Source organism: Limanda limanda, chromosome 14, assembly GCF_963576545.1.
Source record: "Limanda limanda chromosome 14, fLimLim1.1, whole genome shotgun sequence".
Lineage (NCBI taxonomy): Eukaryota > Metazoa > Chordata > Actinopteri > Pleuronectiformes > Pleuronectidae > Limanda > Limanda limanda.
The window spans coordinates 6,898,538-6,910,405 of record NC_083649.1 but is presented as its reverse complement, the minus strand read 5'-3'; the positions used below and the strand labels follow the sequence as shown (position 1 = coordinate 6,910,405).

The window sequence follows — 11,868 nt, the reverse complement described above, 5'->3', positions numbered from 1 at the left end:
GACCCCCGGATCCCCCTGAATCCAATGCTCCGCCATCCAGTTTCCCTTTAATCCTCCACGACCCCCATGCATGCCAGCAGTGGTGTATAAAGTACTTGAAAGCCATACTTGAGTAAAAGTACAGATATCTTACTTGAAAGTGACTCCGGTAAAAGTCACCCGTCAGAAAATGACTTGAGTAAAAGTCTTAAAGTAGCTCATATTAAATGTACTTAAGTATCAAAAGTATCTGGTGTTGAAATGTAGCAAAAGTACCAAAATTAAAAATGCAAAGTGCTTTTTATAGTAGGTCTATACAGACACAAAACAACCCAAAGCGTTCCTCCTCAAGATTTATCTCAACTGACTGAAAAATTATAACAACAATATGAATATGATGTATATAATGTATAATTTTACAAATTTTGAACCCTAGATGAGAGAGAGTGAGAGAGAAAGAGAGAGAGAGAGAGAGATAGAGAGATGCGCCGTGCGTAGAGGAGTGTTGCCCCAACCTCCGCTGCTCAAGTAACGAGCCAGTTTGAGAATGTAAGAAGTAGAAAGTACAGATATTGGTGCTCAAACGTAACGAGTAAAAGTAAAAAGTCGTCAGGAAAAGAAGTACTCAAGTAAAGACAGATATGTGAAAAATCTACTTAAGTACAGTGACAAAGTATTTCTACTTTGTTACTTCCCACCACTGCATGCCAGACGCACAAAAGCCACCACCACCACCACCGAGCCCCCCCTCCCCACTGGGGGAAACCGTCTCCTCTCTTGCAGACTGTATCGTCAGTGCTCACCACACCTCCGTCTCTAATTTAACCAGAAACCTCACGCCTGGTGCCAGGTTCCTGCCTCCAGTAACCTCCAGCGCCGCGGCCTCCTTCACGTTCGGTGTCGACGCTGCTGCCTCGCAATCAGGCCGCAGTCACGCTGCTCAAGAGCGGAGGATGGAAATCAAATAAGTGCACATTAGCATCAGACGTCATTTGGGTTTCCGTGGATGAAGCCAATTCAAACTGACGTGCCGTGTTCAAGGTTTAAAGGAGGGGAGAGAAAAAAGGAAAGAATCTACGGACTGAACAAAACTGGTCTACAACTACTAGAAAGTATTTGTGTCTCTCATAGCTTCGCATATTTACAAAATGACACAATTAATGTAACAAAGGATCGTGTTTCACTGTGCTGTACTTTCTTTCTCCTAGTTTGCTGAAAGGTTATGCATCTCTCTATGGACTGGATCTGAACTGGAAGGTCATCCATCTTCTTCTTTTTTTTTTGCAGTGTAGTGTTTTGATACAATGAAACCTAACTTAACTATCTGAGTGATAGAGTAGTTGAGTACAGCTGCTCTATAATATTTCCATTTTTATGATTTCCTTTTCATTCTACTACATGTGTTTTATAGTGCTCGTGCTGTTTAGAACAAGATTTGACACAATGAATAAACTTACACTTCGACTTGTGTTCTGGTGAAGCTTGTGTACTTTTACAAAATGTAAAGGATCTAAATACTTAATTGAACACTTGATAGCACATTTCATTAATTACCTCAAGCAGATCACACATTATCTAATATTTTAATTTGGTCAAGAGACTGAGCTAATTTGTAAAAACCTACGAAACGTCCAATCAGTGTTTGGCTGAGGGTTTATCTAAACGTACAATTCACACTTCAGCGTGTATAATGAAAAGGAATGTAAGCGTGTCGTATTGAGAGGAAACACAAGAGATGAAAAAACAAACCTTAACCCTTAAGTGAAATAGAAAACAGAGTTCTGTAAGTGAAAGGTTTTGGCTGATTATGGTCCACGGATTTGAAGGCCAATGTTTCCGTTTCCATGAACCAGGAGTGACATCTAGTGGCCAAAATAGAGAAAGACAGCGTCTCTGTTCCAGACCTGCAGGGGAATTTGAATCGGTCCATTCCATATCTGTTAAAACACAGTGGTACCGTGACCCACAATACAAATTCAAACACACAACTTTACAGACATACAAGGAAAATGGGCACTAATTGGTGTCAAATGGTTTATTGTGACATATTTTCGCTCAAATGTACAATTCCATTCACTGCAGGAGAACATTATTCTCTGCAGCTGCTCAAAGACGAGACTGTAATGAGGGAGAAACTTCAATTTCTTTAACGGGGATGTATTTTGTGTTACGAACTGGACTTTATTCAAACTTTCTTCACTTTGGTTGAATCACAGAACAAATAACAACAATTCAGAGGCTGATATGCTGAGTACAACCTTGTTTTATCTGTAATGGTGCTCTTGTTGAATCTTATACACTTGACTCACATCCAACTTTAAATATTCCACTTTTTATTGGTTCAATTAAATTCCCCATTTGACTGCATGATTTATTATCACATACAGATAAATGTCTCCCTGCAGTCTTGCAAAGAAAAGGCAAAACATCTGTCATTTCATTTACTAAAGGATTTGCACTAACGAGATAAAAAACAACATCCCACACTTCCAATCACACCTCTGTGATACAACATTTGGAACGGAAAACAGCATTACACACAGACTTTTACCATTTGTGCGGTTATTGCATTAGAAATACCCTGCATGTCTACTTCTATTCACCCCCAGCTCTCACTCTGAGTAGTTTAAAGTCCCTTTCATCGCTCTGTGGTTTACTAACCTCACAGTTTTTAATTAGCTATTAGACATTCTATCTTGTTCATGTATGCAATCGTTTTCTTTATTTTTACACCACTTCATATGGGTATTCAAAATGCATCACAATCCTGAACAAGCCTGTGTCGCATTGCATAGTTTCCTTTTAGACACATGAACTGCAAATCTCATCACACTGTAAAACTCAACGAGGAATCCTGAAATCCTTGGGGATATATTATAAAAGTCACACTCAGGTCATTTTGAAGTATAAATAAGGCTCAGACACTTCTCCCAGTTCAAAGCCTTCAGTGAACTGGCCTTAATAATCCCAAAGTACTTCACCAAAGTGCTTCATATCCTATTCATGCTTCCATCTTGATCAGGCGTCTGATCAACACTGTTCCCGTTAGTACAAAAAATAACTGCTACAGATCCTGTTTGCCTACAACTCCCTGTTGTATCCACATAATATTTAAGTTTCAGAACCAAAGAGATGAATCTGAAACCTGCATTATTACCATTTCAAACTGGAAACAAGAGTCATTGAGGTAAATCTGGAAAACAAAGCTTTGTCTAAAGGGCTGAAGGTAAAAAAAACAAAGTGCTGGTGAGATTGTGTCGGTTCGTGAGGTTCAGCGGAGAAGAGCAGTGTTTTCGTTCTCATCTTCAGAAAGTGTTTCAGGGTCTTTGACCTCTTTCACTTCTTTGGCCTCTTTGGAAACATCTACTCCGTACACAGCCACCACACTGAAACAAGGAAACACAGGTTAAAATGTCTCTGCTGATTCTTATTAAACCTGGCAACTGTTGAAACATTCCCAGCACACATAGATTAATGTAATTTATTAAAGTCAATAATATATCACATGTTAAACAGGCCGCAAGCGGAACATTGGAACTAAAATGACTCATTAGCGCGCATATATCCTCAGAGGCTGAACAGTTAAATTCAATCAAAATGCAAAATGTCAAAAAGGTCCCATCTTGCAACGTTAAAGAAAGTTAAAAAACTAATCCTGAAGTTGTCCCTTTGTCCAAATCTGTGGCAAAAATCTATTTTGGTTCTTTCTTGGCCTATTTTCAATCCTACCAGCGAATTCAATCGATAGTTTTTGCACAATTCTGCTGACAAACAAACCACTGGACAGGAAAAATATATATAACCTCCCTGTTGGAGGACTGCTCAAGGTGCATTTCAGTTTTATGGTATCATATCATTACAGACATCGATTGCTTTACATAGAAATGTGATCTTGAAAATGGCTGAAACACAAAGGCACTGCATAAACAAGTTGATTTGTAAGAGAACACATTATTTCCGTGTTATTTAGGTCACAAACAGAGGAGTTTACTTGCAAAGTTTGACAAAAACATTTAAGAAGGAGGATAAGTATGTGCAGCTCACTGTGGCGTGAGTTCGCTGAACCGGTGGCTTTGTTATTCTGTCGCCACTTGTTATGAAACAAGAGGCGGACCATGTGACAGAGGCAGATTCAGTCATGTCAACATCCCCCGACTGACTCAGCAGTTTCTACTTCATCAAGTCAAGTGGAACTGATCGAATGAGCGAACACAGTGTCCAACGAGTAAATGTCCTTTTATCGTCTTTCCTGTTTTGTTACATGACAAAACATCAGTATCGGTGTTTGAGTGCAAAGGCAAAGTTTAAGGTATGAGGTAAAGATTCATGTCAACATATTGTTGGAGGGGGAAGTTGCGTGTGATGAATGCAGGAATGAGGAAATGAGAGGGTTTGTTTGGTTTCTTCGTATCTATATCAGATAAACCATTTCTCTTTTCTGGTGAAAGTAAAGTAAAAAAAACAGCTGACTCAGCAAAAACAACAGGTGTTTGGGCTCCTCCCCCTGAAGCATGTCCAGCATGAACGGGTCATCGACTGATTAAACAAGACTCGCTGAACTCCTTGTGAGAGACATGAGGAAATGTTCTCACTTCACATTAAGTTATAACTTGTGTTGATGATTCTGTAGAAACAGATTCTACATGTGAATATGATGAATCTGTAGGCGAGGGGCAAGACTCATGGGCAAGAGGTTTCTGGTTTCTGTGTCTAGTCTGAACAATTATGTAGGTAATGATAAAAGAAGTGAGTAGGACTATAAACAGTGTAAAGCCCCGTTATATTGGCCATGGGTCCCAAGATGGAAGTTTGACGAACAGCAACAAGACCAACAAGTTCAACTAAATGTAGTTCTATGAATTAAGGAGAGTTTTGAAAATAGAGATTGATTCCTTCTTGAAAGATGTTGCAACTTGGACAAAAAACAATGAAGGAATTGGAATGAATTGGCCTGGAGGCTTCAATGGGAAAACAACTTTGTCAATTTGCAGTTTGATTGTGTGATATTTCCTTATTTGCTGGTGCGATCGTTTAATGTTGTGTAACGAACTTACCCGAGGACAGACACAGGAATAACACAGAGTCCTGCAGCCATCAGGAAGATGAAGCCAGGGAACCAAGCCACCGTGGCTGCATAGACACTGTTGAAGACTGCGCCTGATACGTTGTTGGTCAAATTCTCCAGAAATGAGAGTAACGCAAACAAGGCCCCTGCGGGAAAAAGACACTTTAAATCCACAAGTACATTTTCAAGATAACACTTGAAACTATAAGTGTTTTTAAAGGAACTTTGGACTCTGGAGAACACACACACACACACACACATGATACGGTGCATTGGCTCATGAAACACTCTAAACCCACTCACCCTGCTGAGACTTTGAGATGAGCTTTGACATCATCGAGCGCATCACCGGGAAAGGCATGATAGACAGAAGCATTGGCACCTTCACTGTGGTTCAACAGAGCACAGGACACACGTTAGATTACTCATCGTGATGCAAGTAACAACATATAAATACACTCTTCATTGTTTTTTTATTTCTAATCTGTACTGCTAAGTGACTTAAAGTTATGTTTGTGCAGAGCATTGTAATGTTTACAGCTGGATGTCGCCTCAAATGACACTTAAAATAAACAAAGTCTCGATCGTGGGTCTATTAAGTTTACGATGGGACTTTAGTGCCATCGCTACAACTTGTAGAAGTGGGAGGAACGACAGGCTCTGTCAATCAGTAACCTGCACAGCAAGCATTTACTTTTATTGATGCAATGTTCTGTGTTTTGTATAGTTTTGTGTAATTTAGTGTAAATCAAACTGAGTTACATGCACTTTATGAGAAAAGTACATCAACACTAAGGCCTTTTAGCTAGTTATTAAACCGGTGCATGTTTTAACTTTCTATATCTGACACAAGGTCAAAGGTGAAACTATTTGTTTGGCCTCATGAACATTGACGGAGTTCTCGAGTCTGGTCTCATGTACAGCTGACTTCTCCTGCAGTGATTGTAACTGCTAGTTGACTTGGCCATAGTATTTTATACTGACGAATTGTTTTATACCTTGTATTACTGTATATATATATATATATATGCATATTTATTTCATTCTTATTTATTCAATGTATTAACTCTTCAATGTATTAACTTTTTATTGTACCCTCGGCACCATTGTAATTAAGGGGTCTTGCCCCTCAATGTGTTTTCCGAGGCTTAAATAAATATTCAATCAATGAAACTATTGCTGAACTTCTCTGAAAGAAGGAAACCACGAGTTACACCAGCAGCAGCTTGTTTTTCCGGTTAGACAAATACTTGATCTTGTAATCAACTCACAGCCAGTGAAAGGGAGATTCAAATCGATTGTACATTATAAGCAACACAGTTGTAGTGTGGACTTTTCTCCTCACCTATGAACATCATCAAAGTGGTCTTAGTAAACGCCACCAGGACCATGCCTGTCACCACAGACAGGATCCCGATCAGGACAATGAGCAGCTGCGGCACGCCACAGTACGTGAAGAGAAACACTCCTCCAAAACTGACCAGGAACACGGTGGTGGACAGGGCGGAGCCGTAGCCAATCAGAATCTCATTCCAGCACAGTGGCTTGTTGAGCGAGTACAGCGTCATCAAGGAGATCCCCCCCACATAAGCAAAGGAGAAGCTGGTGAAGATGAGCATCAGGAGGACCAGAATAATTTGACACCTGCGGCTGGCACCTGTAAACATCTCATAGACCCCGTAGGTCATCTGTTTCAGGGCCGAGCGCTGGGCCGGCCCCCCCTGGATGAGGGCGTCAGCCGGGGGCTTCTTCACGGTCTCCTCCAGGATGAAAATCGCATAGAGAAGGATCAACACCTGAATGGACGCAGAGGTTACGAAGGGCCAGTTAAAGCCCGCAGCTCTCAGGAAGTAGCCCGTGGATATGGAAGCCGCTCCAGCCAACAGGCCGATCATCATGTCCAGTCCGGCCATGCGTAGGGTCTTCTGCTGGCCGTCCTCACACAGGTCGGCCACGTAGGCGAAGCACCCCCCCAGGAACGTGCCCAGGCCGCCGAACAGAGAGCTGAGCAGCGAGGAGGCGATGAGCAGGTAGATGCTGAGCTCAAAGTAGGACACGGCCAGGAAGGACAGGCTGTAGAGCAACGTGCCCACCAGAGGCATGATGATGGCGATCTTACGTCCCCCCCGGTCGCTGTAGGCCACGAGCATGAGGGTGACGATCATGGAGGGGACCGTGGAGAAGAGCTCCGTGTAGAGGGAGAAGAGAGATGCTTGTCTTTGCACCTCCTGGAAACACAGACACAATGGTTAAAGATAAAGTCTTAGAAAGCAAGATTACATTACATTACATTACATTTCATTTAGCTGACAATTTTATCCAAAGCGACTTACAATAAGTGCATTCAACCATGAGGGTACAAACCCAAAACAACAGGAATCAAGAAAGTACAATTTCTTCAAGATAGCCAAACTACAAAGTGCTATATAAGTGCCATTTAAGTGCTACTAAATTGTTAGTGGCGGAGGAGGGGAGTAGATTTATTTGTTTGTGTGCTTTAAGTTGTAGTTGTCATAGGACATTCTTTCTCTGTATGTATTTGCTTATCAAAGGCTTTAAGCCGAGCCAGGCCCTACATTAATAATAGCAATCATCACCTACATACACGGTTTGTTGCATATTACTGTTAAAATACTTTATAAAAGTGATCCGATATCTGATCGATTCTCGATATCTGCTGTCATGGAAATTTCTATACCAAGGACAAGCAAAGTAATTATCAATCTGGAAGTTTAATTCAACAACTGCAGTCGTGGCACAGAGCTCATACCACGGTGACAGATATGGGCAAGATAACAAACTATCCTAGAAGAAGCACACACATGTAAGAGAGATATTGGCAATTTAAGGTCATGAATAAAATTCGGTTTGACAATTTGTTTAACAGGTGTAGAAAGTTGTCTTTACAGGATTAATATAACAGGTCTCACTTCTCTGTTCTGTTTCCTCTTTCATATGTCACACGCAAGCCTAGGGTTGTATAAACAGTATAAATTTTTTTTTTATTGCAAGGGTGTTAACTTACCATTGCAAATGACTTCATGAAACTGAAGCTGTATAAGATCGTACTACCTGGAGCAGTATTATAAGAGGGGATCTCAACAGGTTACACAGGAGAAAGTCTGCTGTGTCCTGACAGTTGGTTGAAGATTGACACAGTCACAGATATTTTCTGAAATACAAATACCTGTGCTGTCTGTGGAGCTGAAGGTTATTTAATCGACACAAAAAACCCATGACAGAGCAAAACCTCAGGGTTTATCTATGATATTGATAGATATTAACTCCACAACGAGACTTCAGCTCTGTAAAATACAACCACACTCATTCTTAGTATGTTTTAAATGGTAAGAAATGAATGTAATTTAGAAGACTCCTTCCTACTCGAGTGGCTTTAATGTTTCATTTCGCTTAATGTCTTACATCGTTAATACTGGAATGGTTGCTGCTGTCGTCTCCACATCTGGAGGTGTTGCCCGAGATGGGGTAGGTGGTGTTGGTCAGGTCCTCCCACAGCCTCCGGTACACATACTGCGTAATCAGGGGATATATGAGAAAACTGGAGAAGGCGTACAGAGCCACCACGGGCTCCACGAGGAAGAGGCCCTTCATTTTGGACCTGATGCAGAATTCCCTTGATGAAAAATGAACAAGAGAATATGTTTAGAAATGAAAGTCTACTTGCTTCCAAAAGGTCATGGCCTTCTCCACATTACCAGCTAGTTGCTCACTCTTGCTTAAATGGAAAAATGTGACTCCTCCCGCAACTAATGGATCAGAGAAGTGATGCAGAACATCAAGCTGGCGCACCCTTAACGGCTCCATTGCAACATTTCACAAAACATGGCACCTACTGATGAAATATGCCAACAATATATCTATATGGTCATTTAAAAACACTTGGTTTGCTATTTATTTTGTTGCTACTTGTTTTTCTTTTGTTTATGTGAGTCTTTTTGTGTTGTCCTTGCACATGATCATGTATAAATGTTTGGTTTGTGTCACTGTTATTTGAACCACAGACAATAGGGTACTGATAATTTACACGTGTGAGCAGAGAGAAACCATATGGATAAAAGATATTGCAACTTTTGTGTGACACTTTAGTGAAATGGATTATTGCAGGATTTTAAACAATAATATAATCAATACACTATAATCGATAGTTTGCCTCTGTTGTTGCAACCTTTCACACTTCTGCCAGGTACAATGTGTGATGTAAACTGATCTAACTCCAAACACAAGGTAGTTTACAAGCAGTACAAATATCCGTTTTGGTTGTTTTTGTCTGTTGATGGTTATCAATGAGGCCATGTGCTCCACATACCGATCCAGCATGATCTGATTATTTGATAAATTAAGTGTAAAATAAGACGATGACCCTGAAGTGAACAGTTTGTTCCTGGGAACTCACTCTGCTGCCGGTGTTCCATGGCAACTGGTGACATGTTGTCTTTATTCCAGATGTTGTGGGTCGGTTGCGCCTGTATCTGAAGTGCGGTGACACGCTGAAGGTGGCGTTGAAATAAACATCAAATAAAAAACCTCTTCACGAGTTAATGTCATATGTCGAATTCAAAATCACGTAGAGATATATACAAATTAATAAAGTGTGATAAATTTGGATGGGATTCGCAGTAGTAGCTTGTGGCCTGATGACGATCTCAAAACCACTTCGCGGCTCGGAAACGTCCGGTGCGTTTCAGAAAGTAGACGCGTGGCCATCTCCACGCGAAGGGCTTCTGTTTCCCGCTGGTGGTCATGACAACGCGCAGACACCAATACGTGTCCTTCGAAAACATCCCCATCGTCAACAAGGTGGAAGCTTGTGACCTGTTTCTGTGAGTAAAGTTGGTGAAGGTGCTTTTATTGAAAACCCCTACGAATGCACAAAATGTTTATTTGGTGTATTTATTTATATCTTATTCTTCCTTCTTCATTAAGGAGAAGTCTCCTTTGATGATATAGAAGACTCATCTTCTATGTCATCAAAGGAGTATTCTCCATTTAGGAGAGCTGGGTTCAAAGAAACCATAGATTTGAAAGAAACACCCACAAAATACTTCAGTTTGATCCTGTGGAACAAAGTTTAGGTCCTCGGAATCAGACATTTCTGACTCAGAATCAAGACAAAGAATTGCCTCCTCATTGTCCTCATCCTGATCTTCATACAGTATCTTTAAGAACTTATCAACCGTAAGTCTGAAATGACTGAGACCAGCCACACTAACACTCTGGATAGAGAAAAATTAGAAGCATATTTTCAAATGCACATCAATCTGTCTATTAAGTATAAACTGTTATATTTCGAGTTTTATTGTGTTGATCTAGCTATGGTTAGCAAGCCAGAGAAGAAGCTAGCTTGCTTACAGCTGGTTAGTATTATACATATTTCTTATTCTCACTGGTAATGGATTGTAAAATAAGACGTACATGCATCAGATGTGCAAAAGCAGTTGTGTGAGATGAATGGTGTGTGTCTGTGGTGAATACATACTGTGTGGGTCATGTTTGACCCATGTGTGTGTTGGTGATGTAGAAATACAAACTTTACGATTGTTTATGAAGTAAGAATAGAAAACAAGATGACACAGGCGTTTTGGGAAAAAACACGAATCTACGACCGAGTCTGCAACCGAACGACAACATCTGGAATAAAGACAACAAATCACCAGTCGCCATGATCCCCAGTTGAACCGGAACACCGGGTGTGCAGGTTTAGATCGATATTTACCCTTTGACCTTCAGTTTGCTTTATACCAAGCTGCAGACAGGGACGTGCAGAAGCTTCCTACCTTTCACTGGAGGGTCGCGGTCATGTTTGAACCTTTAGTTTCCAGTCAGCAGGTCATCGCAGCAGCTCGGGCTCAAACCTTCTGTTGTGTCCGGGGACGAGGTTGTTGTGAAGGCTGCTAGCCCCGCCCCTTGCGCGTTGTGATTGGAGCAGTGTTGTGAGCCGTGCGTTCATTGGCCCAGAGGAACTGTCACCCACTAGAAAAGCCGAAGTTAATTATCAAAACGCGACCTTTTTTGATTATTAACATCGAATGGAATCACGCGTAACCGTTGTTTTAATACATTTTACTTAAAGATTAATTATTTGCGCAATATAAACGCGTCAGTTATCATTATATAAAAGCGTGCGCTGCCACATTACTAGGTATTACGGTACCACCACGCATGCGTGCCTTGCGTCGGGAGGTTGGGATGTACCATTATACCTGCACTCTGGGGGGGGATTTGTTGAAACAGCAGCAGAATAGGAGTCACAACCAGGCAGGGAGAAATGTTAGGGAGACATTAATCAACCCTTTTATTTCACTGTCATAAAAACAAAACGCAAATGAAACGTGTAGTTGTGAAATTAAACTGGTAAAATGTTTACACTAGCTCATCAGAAAGGACTGGGACCCTATGACTGGACTGTACTGGGGTCCCTGCCACTGGGCAATAATGGACAAGCTGTACTTTTCACAATCCAGTCTCTAGTGTTCACCTACAGAGTATTTCACAGTCTTTGGTGCTTATAGTTTTTTCCAGTATTAATTTATTTTTTTGTTAATTATTTTTTATATATTTATTATTGCAAAGATGGACCACAGCAAATTCCTTGTAGGTGTAAATCTGCTTTACGATAAAACCCACATCTGATTGTGATTTTGAATTTGTGAGATATTGTAGTTATTCCAGGTAATTTGGTCCAGTGTGTAAGGTTTAGATCCATTGGCAGAAATTTAATATAAAAGAATCCTTCTGATGTTTTCACAAGTGTGTTTTATCAAAATTGTACGAATTGTTGTTTTCTTAACCCTAGAATGGGCCCG

At 40.8% G+C, this 11,868-nt stretch overlaps 1 protein-coding gene across 1 annotated transcript; it reads right to left on the bottom strand.

The window, feature by feature from the left end:
* Window positions 1–1,999: 1,999 nt before the first annotated feature.
* On the bottom strand, window positions 2,000–10,927 carry si:dkey-5g14.1 (lysosomal proton-coupled steroid conjugate and bile acid symporter SLC46A3). The gene is made up of 6 exons (XM_061085744.1): window positions 10,840–10,927; window positions 8,468–8,678; window positions 6,390–7,272; window positions 5,348–5,431; window positions 5,034–5,190; window positions 2,000–3,365 (listed from the first exon to the last, which is right to left on the bottom strand). The coding sequence occupies exons 2-6, from the start codon at window positions 8,654–8,656 to the stop codon at window positions 3,251–3,253; spliced, it is 1,428 nt and encodes a 475-aa protein (XP_060941727.1). The 5' UTR covers window positions 8,657–8,678; window positions 10,840–10,927; the 3' UTR covers window positions 2,000–3,250.
* Window positions 10,928–11,868: the final 941 nt, after the last annotated feature.

Coding starts and splice junctions, on each gene's coding strand:
- si:dkey-5g14.1 (XM_061085744.1), bottom strand. CDS start 8,656: ATGAAGGGCCTCTTCCTCGTGGAGCCCGTGGTGGCTCTGTACGCCTTC. Junction 5,432..6,389: donor CACTTTGATGATGTTCATAG/GTGAGGAGAAAA, acceptor GTTGAACCACAG/TGAAGGTGCCAATGCTTCTG. Junction 5,191..5,347: donor CATCTCAAAGTCTCAGCAGG/GTGAGTGGGTTT, acceptor TTTTTCCCGCAG/GGGCCTTGTTTGCGTTACTC.